At 41.2% G+C, this 21,636-nt stretch overlaps 1 protein-coding gene across 1 annotated transcript in view; it reads left to right on the top strand.

Annotated features, from left to right (window-relative positions):
- The first annotated feature begins 481 nt into the window (after positions 1 to 481).
- Positions 482 to 21,636, top strand: part of BIN3 (bridging integrator 3) — a 108,337-nt gene continuing 87,182 nt past the window's right edge. Inside the window, exon 1 of the mRNA XM_082253400.1 lies at positions 482 to 575. Within this exon, the coding sequence (XP_082109526.1) occupies positions 568 to 575 (8 nt within the window). The 5' untranslated portion in view covers positions 482 to 567. The remainder of the gene's footprint in view (positions 576 to 21,636) is intronic.

The following is a 21,636-nucleotide window of genomic DNA, read 5'->3' as shown; positions in this document are numbered from 1 at the left end:
AAACGGTGCAAGTTTAGGAGATATTTATAGTACCTATAGGTAAGCCTATGATAAGGATATCGGTACTAACACACAAGGGGAGTTTACTTCATCTTGAAGGAGGGGGAGGTGTCAGAGAAGCAGACGTGCTTTTCAGGGGTAAATGTCCGCTTAGACTTACAGCGTGGCTTAGTTTTCAGGACAAGGCTATAACAATGACAGAACCTGAGCTTTAGTTCACCTAATGATGACGGTTTTATAGGGGGAAACGTTCCCCTATGTAAGGTTCCTCTTTTGTTCAAACTCCCTCACACTGCTATCACACCTCGCCGCTTTCCTTCACACTCACAGTCGCACATGCTGCCAATTACTCAGAACATGCGCAGTACACTTTTGATTACGGTTCCTATGGAAACTCTTCCGCTTGCTCACGAAGACCTACGAGTGCAGCCGAACACGTGGCCGCGCCCTCCGGTGTCGTCATGTCCGGTCAGGCGATGTGAGGAATGTAAACTTCCTGTTTGGCTACAGAAACCCGGAAGACGGAGAAGGAAAACACCGAGAGCGGGGAGGACGGACCGGGGGAAGATGAGTTGGTGAGTGGGCGGCTATATCTCTTCTACAGCTTGTGTGTGTGCTGTGCCCGGTGTTACCAGCTCTCTCTGCTTTCCATGGGCAGTGCCAGGCTGTGGAAGTGTCAGTTGTCACTACCTTCACTTTCTGTCCTTTAAGGATTTTTCATTCAGTTGTGGCTCAGTCATCTTATCTCTATTATGGTGGCCAATCAAGCTTCGATAATGATCAGTTTATTTTCCAATCACTCTCTTCCAATAGGAATAATCGATCTCTAGTCGATAACCCATACCATTGATATTCCAGGCTCAGGGAAGTGGGTTCTGATCGATTACTGTAGCTTGTGATCGTAAGTTATCAATCGCATCTCTGTAATCTGAAAAACGATCAATGGAAATGCTATCATATTCATCAACAAAGTATATCAGTGCTGCCGACTGATGCAAAACGATTGATCGTTTTCTATCCTGGCTGATTGACTAGGTTTGAATGAATCAGATTGAAATTAAGTCTAAACCGATTGGAATGGGCAGTCATGGCTATTCGATTGTTTGTGGATTCGATCATTTTAACTAAATTGCAAATGGATTGAGTGTAAAAAAAAAATCGAATCGCGTGTTGCCACCATAAAGCTGACCATTCACTATACAATCTGACTGTAAAATTCCCTTTAGATCTACCATCAACTATATGGTATAGGGGCCTGTGTGTTTGGTAACTAAAATTGATTGTTTAGGTTTGACCTTGTATTCTAAAACATTGATAAATCAAGAGAAGATTGTACAATCTGATTGAATAGTGGCTTTACACAGATCTCGTGGTGTGTTAGACCTAATACACATGATGAGATTATTGGATGAATAATCGTCCATTTTTGTTTTGCATGCTAGTCTCCATATTGAAAACTAATAGGTTACTAAAGTACGAAAAGTCTCGTATGACAGAATAAAAAGTTGAAAGTGATGTATTGTATTTTCAGGCAAAAACTGTGCCAATTAAACGTATATTGTACCATCTGGTATCATAGGAGAAAAATTTTTATGTTTGCCCCTTTGGAAAATTTCAGATGAAAGCTGTGTACTAACAATCAGATTAATGTAGAATGGCTTTGAAAGCGTTATTTTTTGTACAATATTCTCATCATGTATTATGGGCTTTAGTCTCAATCCTCTTGTCATCGGACACAAAACCTGTGCAATGCCTAAAAATAAATGGGTTGGCAACACTGGCTTTTACTGTCTCGTAATGAGGGAGAACTGGTACAATTTTGCATGAAGAGTGGTATGAGATTCTATTATCCACCATCCAAGTCTTCTATTTCTCCCAGAAGAATTTGGGCCACCTTGGATACCAAAGGCGGTCCAACACCATATTGGTCAACAATTTTGTTGTTTTACCATACTCGTTTCCATAATTTTGTCCAACCCCTGTGTAGTGCACTGTTCAAAAAAATTAAAGGAACACTTTTTAATCAGAGTGTAGCATCAAGTCATTAAGGCCCCTTTCACACATGGTCCGTTTGTCATCCATCCGTTGATGGATGAAAAACAGACATCAATGCATCTCTATGTAAAAACGGATGATCATTCTTTAACATCCATTTTCATCCACTCCCGTCAATGTCCGTTTTTTGGAACGGATGAATGACCTATTTTTCATCCGCCAAAAAAACGGATGTAAATGGACAAACGGTCCGTTTTTCATCCGTTTTTGCATTGGTAGTGGATGTAAAAAAAACGGTTGAAAAATGGATGGAAAACTGTTACATTTTGACGTGACTGAACTGATGAACTGAACGGGGGGCCTTAAACTCTTGGGATATTGATCTGGTCAGTTTAGTAGCAGAGGGGGTTGTTAATCATTTTCAGCTGCTTTGGTGTTAATAAAATTAACAGGTGCACTAGATGGGCAACAATGAGATCACCTCCAAAGCAGGAATTGTTTACAGGTGGAGGCCACTGACATTTTTCTTCCCTTCTCATCTTTTATGACTGTTTTTCACTAGTTTTGAGTGCTCTGGGTAGTTCATTAGGTCCTCCTGTCAAAAGTGTAACTGCCTGCCCCTTTGAGGTACGGGCAGACAACTTATGCCAGAGCTTGACAGATCCCAGACGCCAGGTTGTCATGACGAGTAGAAATTACATCCTGGCCCCTTGGCTTTTGTCAGCCGCCTTCATCTGCATCCCACTGGCCAACCACTCTATAGCCGAAAGACGGCTACAGTGCGATCATCCAGTTCTGGGAGGGCTTCTATTGATGTCCTCCCAGAACCGCGCTCACCTGGGGCACGCTCTGTGATCTGATGACAGATTGAGGTAAAAGGCCAATTACAGCGGCCCTTTTCCATATGATAAACTGTGTCCAATCACATGTAAACAAATGCTGCTTAACCACTAGCCGACCTGATTACTGTAGTAATGTCACTGCTCCCCCCAAAAATGTCAGTCAGGGGTCCGATCTGTCCGCCCGCAATGTCGCAGTCCAGCAAAAAAATCGCAGATCGCCGCCATTATTAGTACAAAATAAAAATTACAAATCTTTCCCGTAGTTAGTAAACGTGATAACTTTTGCGCAAACCAATCAAAATACGCCTTTTACCAAAAATATGTAGCAGACAACAAATTGGCCTAAAATGTTAAAAAATTTTGATTTGTAGATTTTTTTGGGGGAATGTTTTATATATCAGAAAGTGAAAAATATATTGTTTTTTTTTTTCAAAATTGTCGCTCTTTTTTTCAAAAATTAAAAATCGCACAGGTGATCAAATACCACCAAAAGAAAGCTCTATTTGTGGGGGGAAAAAAGGACATAAATTTAATTTGGGTACAGCGTCGCACGACTGCGCAATTGTCCGTCAAAGTAACGCAGTGCAGAATCCCAAAATAGCCTGGTCAGGAATGGGGTAAAATCTTCCGGTCTTAAAGCGGTTAAAAATACGCTCATTGAGAATTTTTTTGTCAAAGACATGTAGCTAAATATATGACAAATATTGAATATATTGGATATTTTTTACCTGTCAAAGTAGAAAATTTCAATTTTTTTCGCAAAATTTTCACTTTTTGTTTTTTTATTAATTTCGCAAAAAATGAAAAGCGCAGAGGTGATCAAATACCACCAAAAGAAAGCTCTGTTTGTGGGAAAAAAAGGACCTAAATTTGGTTTGGGTACAGGGTTGCATGACCGTGCAATTGTCAGGGGCTAAAGTGGTTAATGGCATTTCCTTTACTCAGCACTGTCACAGCATGAGAAAAGGAAAGCCGATACCCTGCTATGCAGCCCTATCAGTGTCCATCAGTGCAGCATATCAATGCCACCTTATCAGTTCAGCCTATCAGTGCAGCCTCATCACCGCACATCACTAAAAATGAAAAATTACAAAATTTTAAAACAAATGAAGGCTTTTTTTTTTCTTCATTTTGTTTAGTTAGTAAAAAAAAAATAAAAAACTCTGTGGTGATACCACCAAAAGAAATCTCTAAAAAAATTATAAACATTTTTATATGTGTACAGTTTTGCATGACCACGCAGTTGTCATTTAAAGTGTGATAGCACTGAAAGCTCAAAATTGGCTTGGAAAGAAAGGGGGTAAAAGTGCCCTGTAGGGAAGTGAAAAACTGTCTCTTCAAAGCAAATTTGTCAAGCCCTGGCTTACACAGTCTGCAAGAACCGAACTGATAGTGGGTGCAACGCTTTGCAGGCTCCTATAAAAAAAAAAAAAAAAAACAATAATAAATATATTTTTTTTTTTTTACCTGGTCCTCCTTCGATGATGTCTCTCCTGATTACGCCGGCTCCGCTCTTTGCAGCTTCTTATATAGCCATGGGGACGTGGCCACCCAGTGACGTCACCCGGAAACCCCGTCTCCTTGTGTCGTAACACATTGTCAGATGACGACGCAAGGGGGCAGGGTCTCCGGGAGACACCACCATGTCACCACGCCCCCATGGCTATATAAGAAGCTGCAAAGCGCGGAGCCGGCGTAATCATGAGAGACATTGTTGGAGAAGACCGGAGGAAGATTTTTAAGAAAGGTCTTCTCAAAACCGTCTCGTGATTATTTACACTACACTCCTTTTTTTGGGGTGAATGGGTAGGGGTACAGTGTACCCCATACTCATTCACATAGGGAGGGGGGTCTGGGATCTGGGGGGCCCCCTTGTTACAGGGGGCGTCCAGATTCCCATAAGCCCCCTACCCGCAGACCCCCACAACCACCGCCCAAGGTTGTTGGGAAGAGGCCCTTGTCCTCATCAACATGGGGGCAAGGTGCTTTGGGGTGGGGGGGTGTAGAGCCCCCCCCCCTGCTCCAAAGCACCCATCTCCCCCCCCCCCCCCATGTTGAGGGCATGTGGCCTGGTATTGTCCAGGAGGGGGGTGGGGCCGCTCGCTCGTCCCCTCCCCTTTCCTGACCTGCCTGGCAGCATGCTCGGATAAGGGTCTGGTATGGATTTTGGGGGGGGGGGGACACCACACCATTTTTTCTTTGTGTCAAAATCTATACCAGACCCGAAGGGCCTGGTATGGAACCGGAGGAGGACCCCCACGCCATTTTTTTTCCCCCCATTTTGGCGTGGATTTCCCCTCAAGATCCTTAGATTAAGTCGCACCACAAGTCGGATCATCCTGATCCGACTTGGATGCAACGTCCATTCAAATCAATGGGATCCCATAGGGAACCATTGATTTTCACATAAAAAAGTAAAAAAACATAAAACGTGGCTTAACGCTGTATATGCAACGTTAAGCAGCCTTTAGCAGCGTCAGACGTTTTTTACAGCTCTAACGCTGGTCCTCAGAACGCACTGGCCCTGGGTTTTATTTGCAGCTTGAAAACGCCTATGCCACTTACAGATGCAAAACATCTGTGTGTGCATGAGGCCTTACAGCTTAAAAACACCTATGCGATTGCAGCTCCTAAAAGCCTGTGTGTGCATGAGGCCATAGAATAACATGGAGGGGCCTTGTTAAAGAGGAAGTAAACCCTCCTCTGCAAGTTGTACCAATCGGTAAGCCAATGATAAGGCTTACCTATAGGTACTGTAAATATCTCCTAAACATGTACCGTTTAGGAGATATTTACCTTACATACAGCCATGACATCACTGGCGCATGCGCTCTGAAGGAACGCCCGCTGGTGCGGGAGGGACGTCACCGCGGCTCCGGCCAGTCAGATGGCCGGATGCCGCGATCCCGGAAGACGGGCGACTGAACATGTCGCCCGTCATAGAGGTAAGCGGGCGGGACAGCGGGGGCTCGTTCTTAGGTAGGTATTTCATAATGAGCTAGTATGCGATGCACACTAGCTCATTATGTGTTTCTCTTTCAGGTTGAAAAAAAAAATAAAAAATTTGGGTTTACAACCTCTTTAACAAATAAAAAGAAATATTCAGCGCTGGACTCTTGTACACACCACTAATAAATGGACCAGCAGCTAAGCACTCAAGGGCAATATCTCCAAAACACCTTCTGAATACATAATAGAAAAATAGTGCAGCGCAATCCTAGTGGTAAAATTATAAAATCATGCAGAGTCCCAGTGTTAATAGGTGTCCATATAAACAGATAAAAGTCTCCAGTGTAAAGTGGTCCTAGGGCAATTCCATAAGGTGCTTGTCTCCACGAGTGCTCATGCAATCCCACCACCTGTTCACACTGCCGCTCACCTTAACAAAGAGACCCTACAGGGTCAACCAGCATTTCATCTCAAAATCAAAGCATCCTCACACTTTCTTCCTTAAGCGTAGTAAATGATTACACCTCCGATGCACTGTCAGCTCCTCAAACAATGTTACCAATATGTGTAGGAGACAAGAAAAAACGATCTAATGCTCTCTGTATGCAATCAAGCACTCTTTAATCCATATAAGAAAACAACTCACATTTTTGAAGAAAATAACAGCGCATATCTGCAGAGTTTGCAAGCAGGCGTGCATCAGGTCCACCAACCCGGAAGAGTGAGAGGCGGCCGCGGGTCACGTGACATCCCTCGTACGCGTTACGTCCGTGAAAATAAGCGGGACTTCTTCAGCAAGGGTCACGTACCATACTGCGGACCCGTCTTTTATGACAATATGATCTGCCCACCTCCTGTCTTCAATTAACTAATCAGTATGATTCCAAATGGAAACAGGAAACAGGAAGTGATGTACACCGGAAGTGATGTACACAGGAAGTGATGTACACAGGAAGTGATGTACACAGGAAGTGATGTACACAGGAAGTGATGTAAACTAAGGGCAGGAAGTAAACACTGCATGACCCTTAAGCCAGGACCAGCCTGTATTCTTATATGCAGTGTGTACGGGCAATTTAAAAACTTTCCACAAGAACCAGCTTGTGGAAATACATTAAATACAATTTAATAAATATACTATGCCCAAATTTAAAATAATACATCTTCCCATAATCCAAAGGATTCAATGGGTGGTAATCGTCATTGTGACTCCGGCTAAATCTCAACTCTCCACTGGATGGCGTATCTGAGCATTGCCTAATCATAAATGTGAACAATAAGTGACATATACACAATAATGCACATAAAATTATTAAAATTACAAAATATAAACCGCAATGTGAATACTATAAAAGACAAAGAACAAAACAATAAATATATTCCCTATAAAATATAAAATATAAGAATATGGGAACATTAAAAAGGCAAAAAATATCTCATCGGTCAGAAATAAAACAGTTGAGATCAAACTCAACATTGAGTCCTAATGGCGTTAAAACTTTACATTCAAAAATCCAATAAGACTCCCGTTGACTCAACTGTCTAATAAAATTCCCACCTCTCCAGTGTGGGTGGACTCTCTCTATTCCCCAGAATTGCAACCCACTGGGATTTTTTTGATGGAATTTTTTAAAATGTCTTGAGACACTATGCGTTTCTAAACCTTTACGGATATTAGTGATATGCTCGCCCACCCTGACGTGTAAAGCACGAGAGGTACGTCCTATGTACTGAAGGCGGCATTCACACTGTAACATGTACACCACCCCTTGCGTTTTACAGGTGATCAGATTTTTGATGTTATATGATTTATTAGTAGCAGTAGCTACAAATTCTTTTCGTTTCTTTAGGTTCTTCTTGCAGCTCTTACAGGTAGCACATTTCCCACATGTATAGGTGCCAGAAAGAAAAGAAAAAATATGATTCTCCCTGATACGAGGTGGGTCAACAACCCCAGGCGCGATTTTATCTCGCAGTGAAGGGGCCTTCCGGTAGATAAACTTAGGGAATTCTGTCAGATGGGGTCCTAGAATTTTGTCCTCTTTAAGGATAGGCCAATACTTTTTAACAATACGTTCTACTTTTTTGTAGTGTATATTGTAATCAAAAATTATTCTGTAACCTGGATCCACTGGATTAATTTTGTCTCCATTCAGGAGAGTATCGCGGTTACTCCTTCCCACATCCTCCAATTCTTTTCTAATGGGGTCCTTTTTGTATCCTTTCTCAAGAAAACGCTTTTCCAAAACCTTTGATTGTACTTGATAGTCACTATCCGAAGCGCAATTGCGTCTTAATCTAGTGAATTGTCCCCTTGGAATGTTGCAAAGCCACATCTGGTGGTGACAACTATCCAAGGGGATAAATGCATTCCTATCAGTAGGTTTGAAAAAATTCCTTGTTCTCAAGGCACCTTCGTGTTTATAAATCTCAAGATCGAGAAAGGCAATCTTTTCCTTCTCCAAATTCCATGTTAAAGTGATATTTTTGGTGTTACTATTCAACCTATCCATAAATGTTTGCAGATCTGCCATGTCTCCTTCCCATACCATAAAAATATCATCAATATAACGTCTGTAACAAATAAGTTCCTGTGGTAGGGTGCCAAATACAGCCTCTTCCTCCCAGTGGGCCATGAAAAGATTGGCCACACTGGGAGCAAACTTGGCCCCCATCGCTACTCCCCTTGTTTGGAGGTAGTAGCGATGGTCGTACCAGAAATAATTCCTGTTTAAACAGAAGTTCAAACTTCTGTATAGGAATCTTTTGTGTTTATTAGTCAGAGTTGAAGTGGCTAGGGACCATTTGACTGCTGCTAAAGCGTCCTCATGTCCAATGATAGTGTATAAAGACCCAACGTCTGCTGTAATTAATACACTATCATTGGAACACGGCAAATCATTCAGGAGTTGGATCATATGCTTAGTGTCTCTCAGAAAGGATCTTGTTTCCCTCACAACTGGCTGTAGATAGTAATCAATATACTGGCCCAATCTTGAAGAAATGGAGTCTATTCCATTCACGATTGGGCGGCCAGGGGGGTTATCTGTACTTTTATGAATCTTAGGGAGACAATAGATAATTGGTCTTCTACAAAAAAGGGGATTAAGATACGAAGCCTCTTTATGACTCAATACCCCTTTTCTTTCTCCTTTTGTCACTAGAGAGTGCAATTCATCCTTAAACTCCAACATGGGATCATGGGGCAGGATCTGATAAGTGCTCCTGTCACCCAGGAGTCTCAGCATTTCCCCTCTGTAATAGGTTCCACTAAGGACTACCAAACCTCCTCCCTTATCGGCAGGCCGAATTACAATGTCACTCCTATTTTCAAGTGACTGAATCCCTCTTTTTATGTACTGGGGATCTGATACTCTTTTCACATTTAATTTCTCTAAGTCCCCACAGACCATGTTGCGGAACACTTCTAAATGTTTTATATCTTGGCCTGGAGGGTTAAAGGTAGATCTATTCCTTAGATTAGACTGATTAATTGTATCAGAAGATGCATTTTTTGTAATCGGATTGGAGAGGAAATATTTCTTAATATTCAACTGTCGTGTAAATTTTTGAATATTAATATACGTCTGAAATTTGTTAAGATTTCTGATGGGGGCGAATTTCAAACCCTTATCCAGAACCCTCATCTCATCTTCTGTGAGTGGGATCCCGCTAAGGTTAAAGACTCCAGCTCCTACCGAGGTCTCTGTTTTTTTGACTTTTCGTCCTCCCCTGCATCCTCTCGATTTTTTCGTTTGCCTGACTGAGGATGGTTCCCTCTCCAGGGGTGTTCCTGTTGCGGGGTTCTGAATGCTCGTGGGGGGAGCTGAGTCTGTGGTCCCCTCCAAGGGGACCCTCCCCCTAAAAAAGAAGAGGAAGAAGCGGTCGGATTGGAGTACCCTTGATTCTCTTGATAATCTCGAAGAGGAGCAAATCTATTACTTGAAAGATCAACTCCTTCTCTCTTCGCTGGGTAAGGGTGATAGTTTCCTCGACCCCTTCCCCTCCCTCTTCCTCTTCCTCTTCCCCTAACCATCTGCCACTGATTGGTATCTCTATGTGGAGGTGGTGGGTCAGAGATTGGGGCATATGTAGAGAACGAGGGGGGGCCATAGTCATGTCCCCTACCCCGTCCTCTCCTATTTTTTCCCTTCTTCCCTCTTTGATGGAAAACCTGGGAACGTTGAGGCAGAGGTGTTACAATTTGATGTATAGACCCCTGGGACCTTTCTACATTTATATTATTAGAAGAAGAGGAGGCTTCCATTTCTTCATTTCCCCCCCCTTCCATATTGGAAGATGAGGGTTCCAAGAAGGACTGTTGCCATTTAAAAATATCATTGGAACCAAAATCGGTCAGATCTCTCTGATATTTACTTTTCTTTTTCTCTTGAATGTCCCTATCCCATTTTTCCATTTTAATTTTCAAATCTTTAGAAAGTCTCTGAAAATCAGAATGATCCTTTTTAAGCTCTAGTTTGTCCTTTATTTCTTTAATTTGTAATTCAACCATATCTTTTTTCTTACGTTTGCGGATTAATAGAAAACTTAAAAGTTCTAAACCTTTGGAAATAAAAAATTCCCCCCATTCTTTGAGGGAAACTTGATCCAACAGACCGTCATTAGGAGGGACATCCCACCTAAGACGTCTGGGAATAATTTTTGCAGATAAATAGTATTCAAATGTTAATATGTCCCACCAGATTTTTATGTTTTTCTCGAACAAATGTCCAAGTTTTTTAAACAAAAAACCTAGATCCTCTGGATCTTTACGGGGTACGGGAACATTAGAGAATACTTCATTCACCTTCACTTCCCTTTGTTCTAAAAACTGAAATATATCCATGTCCTGCAGCTGAATAAAGGAAGATTGTAAACAGAATCAAATAAAAAGAAATATTCAGCGCTGGACTCTTGTACACACCACTAATAAATGGACCAGCAGCTAAGCACTCAAGGGCAATATCTCCAAAACACCTTCTGAATACATAATAGAAAAATAGTGCAGCGCAATCCTAGTGGTAAAATTATAAAATCATGCAGAGTCCCAGTGTTAATAGGTGTCCATATAAACAGATAAAAGTCTCCAGTGTAAAGTGGTCCTAGGGCAATTCCATAAGGTGCTTGTCTCCACGAGTGCTCATGCAATCCCACCACCTGTTCACACTGCCGCTCACCTTAACAAAGAGACCCTACAGGGTCAACCAGCATTTCATCTCAAAATCAAAGCATCCTCACACTTTCTTCCTTAAGCGTAGTAAATGATTACACCTCCGATGCACTGTCAGCTCCTCAAACAATGTTACCAATATGTGTAGGAGACAAGAAAAAACGATCTAATGCTCTCTGTATGCAATCAAGCACTCTTTAATCCATATAAGAAAACAACTCACATTTTTGAAGAAAATAACAGCGCATATCTGCAGAGTTTGCAAGCAGGCGTGCATCAGGTCCACCAACCCGGAAGAGTGAGAGGCGGCCGCGGGTCACGTGACATCCCTCGTACGCGTTACGTCCGTGAAAATAAGCGGGACTTCTTCAGCAAGGGTCACGTACCATACTGCGGACCCGTCTTTTATGACAATATGATCTGCCCACCTCCTGTCTTCAATTAACTAATCAGTATGATTCCAAATGGAAACAGGAAACAGGAAGTGATGTACACCGGAAGTGATGTACACAGGAAGTGATGTACACAGGAAGTGATGTACACAGGAAGTGATGTACACAGGAAGTGATGTAAACTAAGGGCAGGAAGTAAACACTGCATGACCCTTAAGCCAGGACCAGCCTGTATTCTTATATGCAGTGTGTACGGGCAATTTAAAAACTTTCCACAAGAACCAGCTTGTGGAAATACATTAAATACAATTTAATAAATATACTATGCCCAAATTTAAAATAATACATCTTCCCATAATCCAAAGGATTCAATGGGTGGTAATCGTCATTGTGACTCCGGCTAAATCTCAACTCTCCACTGGATGGCGTATCTGAGCATTGCCTAATCATAAATGTGAACAATAAGTGACATATACACAATAATGCACATAAAATTATTAAAATTACAAAATATAAACCGCAATGTGAATACTATAAAAGACAAAGAACAAAACAATAAATATATTCCCTATAAAATATAAAATATAAGAATATGGGAACATTAAAAAGGCAAAAAATATCTCATCGGTCAGAAATAAAACAGTTGAGATCAAACTCAACATTGAGTCCTAATGGCGTTAAAACTTTACATTCAAAAATCCAATAAGACTCCCGTTGACTCAACTGTCTAATAAAATTCCCACCTCTCCAGTGTGGGTGGACTCTCTCTATTCCCCAGAATTGCAACCCACTGGGATTTTTTTGATGGAATTTTTTAAAATGTCTTGAGACACTATGCGTTTCTAAACCTTTACGGATATTAGTGATATGCTCGCCCACCCTGACGTGTAAAGCACGAGAGGTACGTCCTATGTACTGAAGGCGGCATTCACACTGTAACATGTACACCACCCCTTGCGTTTTACAGGTGATCAGATTTTTGATGTTATATGATTTATTAGTAGCAGTAGCTACAAATTCTTTTCGTTTCTTTAGGTTCTTCTTGCAGCTCTTACAGGTAGCACATTTCCCACATGTATAGGTGCCAGAAAGAAAAGAAAAAATATGATTCTCCCTGATACGAGGTGGGTCAACAACCCCAGGCGCGATTTTATCTCGCAGTGAAGGGGCCTTCCGGTAGATAAACTTAGGGAATTCTGTCAGATGGGGTCCTAGAATTTTGTCCTCTTTAAGGATAGGCCAATACTTTTTAACAATACGTTCTACTTTTTTGTAGTGTATATTGTAATCAAAAATTATTCTGTAACCTGGATCCACTGGATTAATTTTGTCTCCATTCAGGAGAGTATCGCGGTTACTCCTTCCCACATCCTCCAATTCTTTTCTAATGGGGTCCTTTTTGTATCCTTTCTCAAGAAAACGCTTTTCCAAAACCTTTGATTGTACTTGATAGTCACTATCCGAAGCGCAATTGCGTCTTAATCTAGTGAATTGTCCCCTTGGAATGTTGCACATAGAGATACCAATCAGTGGCAGATGGTTAGGGGAAGAGGAAGAGGAAGAGGGAGGGGAAGGGGTCGAGGAAACTATCACCCTTACCCAGCGAAGAGAGAAGGAGTTGATCTTTCAAGTAATAGATTTGCTCCTCTTCGAGATTATCAAGAGAATCAAGGGTACTCCAATCCGACCGCTTCTTCCTCTTCTTTTTTAGGGGGAGGGTCCCCTTGGAGGGGACCACAGACTCAGCTCCCCCCACGAGCATTCAGAACCCCGCAACAGGAACACCCCTGGAGAGGGAACCATCCTCAGTCAGGCAAACGAAAAAATCGAGAGGATGCAGGGGAGGACGAAAAGTCAAAAAAACAGAGACCTCGGTAGGAGCTGGAGTCTTTAACCTTAGCGGGATCCCACTCACAGAAGATGAGATGAGGGTTCTGGATAAGGGTTTGAAATTCGCCCCCATCAGAAATCTTAACAAATTTCAGACGTATATTAATATTCAAAAATTTACACGACAGTTGAATATTAAGAAATATTTCCTCTCCAATCCGATTACAAAAAATGCATCTTCTGATACAATTAATCAGTCTAATCTAAGGAATAGATCTACCTTTAACCCTCCAGGCCAAGATATAAAACATTTAGAAGTGTTCCGCAACATGGTCTGTGGGGACTTAGAGAAATTAAATGTGAAAAGAGTATCAGATCCCCAGTACATAAAAAGAGGGATTCAGTCACTTGAAAATAGGAGTGACATTGTAATTCGGCCTGCCGATAAGGGAGGAGGTTTGGTAGTCCTTAGTGGAACCTATTACAGAGGGGAAATGCTGAGACTCCTGGGTGACAGGAGCACTTATCAGATCCTGCCCCATGATCCCATGTTGGAGTTTAAGGATGAATTGCACTCTCTAGTGACAAAAGGAGAAAGAAAAGGGGTATTGAGTCATAAAGAGGCTTCGTATCTTAATCCCCTTTTTTGTAGAAGACCAATTATCTATTGTCTCCCTAAGATTCATAAAAGTACAGATAACCCCCCTGGCCGCCCAATCGTGAATGGAATAGACTCCATTTCTTCAAGATTGGGCCAGTATATTGATTACTATCTACAGCCAGTTGTGAGGGAAACAAGATCCTTTCTGAGAGACACTAAGCATATGATCCAACTCCTGAATGATTTGCCGTGTTCCAATGATAGTGTATTAATTACAGCAGACGTTGGGTCTTTATACACTATCATTGGACATGAGGACGCTTTAGCAGCAGTCAAATGGTCCCTAGCCACTTCAACTCTGACTAATAAACACAAAAGATTCCTATACAGAAGTTTGAACTTCTGTTTAAACAGGAATTATTTCTGGTACGACCATCGCTACTACCTCCAAACAAGGGGAGTAGCGATGGGGGCCAAGTTTGCTCCCAGTGTGGCCAATCTTTTCATGGCCCACTGGGAGGAAGAGGCTGTATTTGGCACCCTACCACAGGAACTTATTTGTTACAGACGTTATATTGATGATATTTTTATGGTATGGGAAGGAGACATGGCAGATCTGCAAACATTTATGGATAGGTTGAATAGTAACACCAAAAATATCACTTTAACATGGAATTTGGAGAAGGAAAAGATTGCCTTTCTCGATCTTGAGATTTATAAACACGAAGGTGCCTTGAGAACAAGGAATTTTTTCAAACCTACTGATAGGAATGCATTTATCCCCTTGGATAGTTGTCACCACCAGATGTGGCTTTGCAACATTCCAAGGGGACAATTCACTAGATTAAGACGCAATTGCGCTTCGGATAGTGACTATCAAGTACAATCAAAGGTTTTGGAAAAGCGTTTTCTTGAGAAAGGATACAAAAAGGACCCCATTAGAAAAGAATTGGAGGATGTGGGAAGGAGTAACCGCGATACTCTCCTGAATGGAGACAAAATTAATCCAGTGGATCCAGGTTACAGAATAATTTTTGATTACAATATACACTACAAAAAAGTAGAACGTATTGTTAAAAAGTATTGGCCTATCCTTAAAGAGGACAAAATTCTAGGACCCCATCTGACAGAATTCCCTAAGTTTATCTACCGGAAGGCCCCTTCACTGCGAGATAAAATCGCGCCTGGGGTTGTTGACCCACCTCGTATCAGGGAGAATCATATTTTTTCTTTTCTTTCTGGCACCTATACATGTGGGAAATGTGCTACCTGTAAGAGCTGCAAGAAGAACCTAAAGAAACGAAAAGAATTTGTAGCTACTGCTACTAATAAATCATATAACATCAAAAATCTGATCACCTGTAAAACGCAAGGGGTGGTGTACATGTTACAGTGTGAATGCCGCCTTCAGTACATAGGACGTACCTCTCGTGCTTTACACGTCAGGGTGGGCGAGCATATCACTAATATCCGTAAAGGTTTAGAAACGCATAGTGTCTCAAGACATTTTAAAAAATTCCATCAAAAAAATCCCAGTGGGTTGCAATTCTGGGGAATAGAGAGAGTCCACCCACACTGGAGAGGTGGGAATTTTATTAGACAGTTGAGTCAACGGGAGTCTTATTGGATTTTTGAATGTAAAGTTTTAACGCCATTAGGACTCAATGTTGAGTTTGATCTCAACTGTTTTATTTCTGACCGATGAGATATTTTTTGCCTTTTTAATGTTCCCATATTCTTATATTTTATATTTTATAGGGAATATATTTATTGTTTTGTTCTTTGTCTTTTATAGTATTCACATTGCGGTTTATATTTTGTAATTTTAATAATTTTATGTGCATTATTGTGTATATGTCACTTATTGTTCACATTTATGATTAGGCAATGCTCAGATACGCCATCCAGTGGAGAGTTGAGATTTAGCCGGAGTCACAATGACGATTACCACCCATTGAATCCTTTGGATTATGGGAAGATGTATTATTTTAAATTTGGGCATAGTATATTTATTAAATTGTATTTAATGTATTTCCACAAGCTGGTTCTTGTGGAAAGTTTTTAAATTGCCCGTACACACTGCATATAAGAATACAGGCTGGTCCTGGCTTAAGGGTCATGCAGTGTTTACTTCCTGCCCTTAGTTTACATCACTTCCTGTGTACATCACTTCCTGTGTACATCACTTCCTGTGTACATCACTTCCTGTGTACATCACTTCCGGTGTACATCACTTCCTGTTTCCTGTTTCCATTTGGAATCATACTGATTAGTTAATTGAAGACAGGAGGTGGGCAGATCATATTGTCATAAAAGACGGGTCCGCAGTATGGTACGTGACCCTTGCTGAAGAAGTCCCGCTTATTTTCACGGACGTAACGCGTACGAGGGATGTCACGTGACCCGCGGCCGCCTCTCACTCTTCCGGGTTGGTGGACCTGATGCACGCCTGCTTGCAAACTCTGCAGATATGCGCTGTTATTTTCTTCAAAAATGTGAGTTGTTTTCTTATATGGATTAAAGAGTGCTTGATTGCATACAGAGAGCATTAGATCGTTTTTTCTTGTCTCCTACACATATTGGTAACATTGTTTGAGGAGCTGACAGTGCATCGGAGGTGTAATCATTTACTACGCTTAAGGAAGAAAGTGTGAGGATGCTTTGATTTTGAGATGAAATGCTGGTTGACCCTGTAGGGTCTCTTTGTTAAGGTGAGCGGCAGTGTGAACAGGTGGTGGGATTGCATGAGCACTCGTGGAGACAAGCACCTTATGGAATTGCCCTAGGACCACTTTACACTGGAGACTTTTATCTGTTTATATGGACACCTATTAACACTGGGACTCTGCATGATTTTATAATTTTACCACTAGGATTGCGCTGCACTATTTTTCTATTATGTATTCAGAAGGTGTTTTGGAGATATTGCCCTTGAGTGCTTAGCTGCTGGTCCATTTATTAGTGGTGTGTACAAGAGTCCAGCGCTGAATATTTCTTTTTATTTGATTCTGTTTACAATCTTCCTTTATTCAGCTGCAGGACATGGATATATTTCAGTTTTTAGAACAAAGGGAAGTGAAGGTGAATGAAGTATTCTCTAATGTTCCCGTACCCCGTAAAGATCCAGAGGATCTAGGTTTTTTGTTTAAAAAACTTGGACATTTGTTCGAGAAAAACATAAAAATCTGGTGGGACATATTAACATTTGAATACTATTTATCTGCAAAAATTATTCCCAGACGTCTTAGGTGGGATGTCCCTCCTAATGACGGTCTGTTGGATCAAGTTTCCCTCAAAGAATGGGGGGAATTTTTTATTTCCAAAGGTTTAGAACTTTTAAGTTTTCTATTAATCCGCAAACGTAAGAAAAAAGATATGGTTGAATTACAAATTAAAGAAATAAAGGACAAACTAGAGCTTAAAAAGGATCATTCTGATTTTCAGAGACTTTCTAAAGATTTGAAAATTAAAATGGAAAAATGGGATAGGGACATTCAAGAGAAAAAGAAAAGTAAATATCAGAGAGATCTGACCGATTTTGGTTCCAATGATATTTTTAAATGGCAACAGTCCTTCTTGGAACCCTCATCTTCCAATATGGAAGGGGGGGGAAATGAAGAAATGGAAGCCTCCTCTTCTTCTAATAATATAAATGTAGAAAGGTCCCAGGGGTCTATACATCAAATTGTAACACCTCTGCCTCAACGTTCCCAGGTTTTCCATCAAAGAGGGAAGAAGGGAAAAAATAGGAGAGGACGGGGTAGGGGACATGACTATGGCCCCCCCTCGTTCTCTACATATGCCCCAATCTCTGACCCACCACCTCCACATAGAGATACCAATCAGTGGCAGATGGTTAGGGGAAGAGGAAGAGGAAGAGGGAGGGGAAGGGGTCGAGGAAACTATCACCCTTACCCAGCGAAGAGAGAAGGAGTTGATCTTTCAAGTAATAGATTTGCTCCTCTTCGAGATTATCAAGAGAATCAAGGGTACTCCAATCCGACCGCTTCTTCCTCTTCTTTTTTAGGGGGAGGGTCCCCTTGGAGGGGACCACAGACTCAGCTCCCCCCACGAGCATTCAGAACCCCGCAACAGGAACACCCCTGGAGAGGGAACCATCCTCAGTCAGGCAAACGAAAAAATCGAGAGGATGCAGGGGAGGACGAAAAGTCAAAAAAACAGAGACCTCGGTAGGAGCTGGAGTCTTTAACCTTAGCGGGATCCCACTCACAGAAGATGAGATGAGGGTTCTGGATAAGGGTTTGAAATTCGCCCCCATCAGAAATCTTAACAAATTTCAGACGTATATTAATATTCAAAAATTTACACGACAGTTGAATATTAAGAAATATTTCCTCTCCAATCCGATTACAAAAAATGCATCTTCTGATACAATTAATCAGTCTAATCTAAGGAATAGATCTACCTTTAACCCTCCAGGCCAAGATATAAAACATTTAGAAGTGTTCCGCAACATGGTCTGTGGGGACTTAGAGAAATTAAATGTGAAAAGAGTATCAGATCCCCAGTACATAAAAAGAGGGATTCAGTCACTTGAAAATAGGAGTGACATTGTAATTCGGCCTGCCGATAAGGGAGGAGGTTTGGTAGTCCTTAGTGGAACCTATTACAGAGGGGAAATGCTGAGACTCCTGGGTGACAGGAGCACTTATCAGATCCTGCCCCATGATCCCATGTTGGAGTTTAAGGATGAATTGCACTCTCTAGTGACAAAAGGAGAAAGAAAAGGGGTATTGAGTCATAAAGAGGCTTCGTATCTTAATCCCCTTTTTTGTAGAAGACCAATTATCTATTGTCTCCCTAAGATTCATAAAAGTACAGATAACCCCCCTGGCCGCCCAATCGTGAATGGAATAGACTCCATTTCTTCAAGATTGGGCCAGTATATTGATTACTATCTACAGCCAGTTGTGAGGGAAACAAGATCCTTTCTGAGAGACACTAAGCATATGATCCAACTCCTGAATGATTTGCCGTGTTCCAATGATAGTGTATTAATTACAGCAGACGTTGGGTCTTTATACACTATCATTGGACATGAGGACGCTTTAGCAGCAGTCAAATGGTCCCTAGCCACTTCAACTCTGACTAATAAACACAAAAGATTCCTATACAGAAGTTTGAACTTCTGTTTAAACAGGAATTATTTCTGGTACGACCATCGCTACTACCTCCAAACAAGGGGAGTAGCGATGGGGGCCAAGTTTGCTCCCAGTGTGGCCAATCTTTTCATGGCCCACTGGGAGGAAGAGGCTGTATTTGGCACCCTACCACAGGAACTTATTTGTTACAGACGTTATATTGATGATATTTTTATGGTATGGGAAGGAGACATGGCAGATCTGCAAACATTTATGGATAGGTTGAATAGTAACACCAAAAATATCACTTTAACATGGAATTTGGAGAAGGAAAAGATTGCCTTTCTCGATCTTGAGATTTATAAACACGAAGGTGCCTTGAGAACAAGGAATTTTTTCAAACCTACTGATAGGAATGCATTTATCCCCTTGGATAGTTGTCACCACCAGATGTGGCTTTGCAACATTCCAAGGGGACAATTCACTAGATTAAGACGCAATTGCGCTTCGGATAGTGACTATCAAGTACAATCAAAGGTTTTGGAAAAGCGTTTTCTTGAGAAAGGATACAAAAAGGACCCCATTAGAAAAGAATTGGAGGATGTGGGAAGGAGTAACCGCGATACTCTCCTGAATGGAGACAAAATTAATCCAGTGGATCCAGGTTACAGAATAATTTTTGATTACAATATACACTACAAAAAAGTAGAACGTATTGTTAAAAAGTATTGGCCTATCCTTAAAGAGGACAAAATTCTAGGACCCCATCTGACAGAATTCCCTAAGTTTATCTACCGGAAGGCCCCTTCACTGCGAGATAAAATCGCGCCTGGGGTTGTTGACCCACCTCGTATCAGGGAGAATCATATTTTTTCTTTTCTTTCTGGCACCTATACATGTGGGAAATGTGCTACCTGTAAGAGCTGCAAGAAGAACCTAAAGAAACGAAAAGAATTTGTAGCTACTGCTACTAATAAATCATATAACATCAAAAATCTGATCACCTGTAAAACGCAAGGGGTGGTGTACATGTTACAGTGTGAATGCCGCCTTCAGTACATAGGACGTACCTCTCGTGCTTTACACGTCAGGGTGGGCGAGCATATCACTAATATCCGTAAAGGTTTAGAAACGCATAGTGTCTCAAGACATTTTAAAAAATTCCATCAAAAAAATCCCAGTGGGTTGCAATTCTGGGGAATAGAGAGAGTCCACCCACACTGGAGAGGTGGGAATTTTATTAGACAGTTGAGTCAACGGGAGTCTTATTGGATTTTTGAATGTAAAGTTTTAACGCCATTAGGACTCAATGTTGAGTTTGATCTCAACTGTTTTATTTCTGACCGATGAGATATTTTTTGCCTTTTTAATGTTCCCATATTCTTATATTTTATATTTTATAGGGAATATATTTATTGTTTTGTTCTTTGTCTTTTATAGTATTCACATTGCGGTTTATATTTTGTAATTTTAATAATTTTATGTGCATTATTGTGTATATGTCACTTATTGTTCACATTTATGATTAGGCAATGCTCAGATACGCCATCCAGTGGAGAGTTGAGATTTAGCCGGAGTCACAATGACGATTACCACCCATTGAATCCTTTGGATTATGGGAAGATGTATTATTTTAAATTTGGGCATAGTATATTTATTAAATTGTATTTAATGTATTTCCACAAGCTGGTTCTTGTGGAAAGTTTTTAAATTGCCCGTACACACTGCATATAAGAATACAGGCTGGTCCTGGCTTAAGGGTCATGCAGTGTTTACTTCCTGCCCTTAGTTTACATCACTTCCTGTGTACATCACTTCCTGTGTACATCACTTCCTGTGTACATCACTTCCTGTGTACATCACTTCCGGTGTACATCACTTCCTGTTTCCTGTTTCCATTTGGAATCATACTGATTAGTTAATTGAAGACAGGAGGTGGGCAGATCATATTGTCATAAAAGACGGGTCCGCAGTATGGTACGTGACCCTTGCTGAAGAAGTCCCGCTTATTTTCACGGACGTAACGCGTACGAGGGATGTCACGTGACCCGCGGCCGCCTCTCACTCTTCCGGGTTGGTGGACCTGATGCACGCCTGCTTGCAAACTCTGCAGATATGCGCTGTTATTTTCTTCAAAAATGTGAGTTGTTTTCTTATATGGATTAAAGAGTGCTTGATTGCATACAGAGAGCATTAGATCGTTTTTTCTTGTCTCCTACACATATTGGTAACATTGTTTGAGGAGCTGACAGTGCATCGGAGGTGTAATCATTTACTACGCTTAAGGAAGAAAGTGTGAGGATGCTTTGATTTTGAGATGAAATGCTGGTTGACCCTGTAGGGTCTCTTTGTTAAGGTGAGCGGCAGTGTGAACAGGTGGTGGGATTGCATGAGCACTCGTGGAGACAAGCACCTTATGGAATTGCCCTAGGACCACTTTACACTGGAGACTTTTATCTGTTTATATGGACACCTATTAACACTGGGACTCTGCATGATTTTATAATTTTACCACTAGGATTGCGCTGCACTATTTTTCTATTATCTATTTACTAACATCATCTTTCACATTTTATAAAAAATGGGGGTATATATTGAGTTTTGTGGGGTTTTTTTTTTTATTCATTAACCACTTAAGGACTGGAAGATTTTGCTGCTTAATGACCAGGCCCTTTTTTGCGATTCGGCACTGCGTTACTTTAACGGACAATTGCGCGGTCGTGTGAAGCTGTACCCAAATAAAATTGGCGTCCCT

The sequence above is a fragment of the Pelophylax lessonae genome (genome assembly GCF_965119305.1).
Source record: "Pelophylax lessonae genome assembly, chromosome: 4".
Classification (NCBI taxonomy): domain Eukaryota; kingdom Metazoa; phylum Chordata; class Amphibia; order Anura; family Ranidae; genus Pelophylax; species Pelophylax lessonae.
This window is presented reverse-complemented; position numbering and strand designations above follow the sequence as displayed.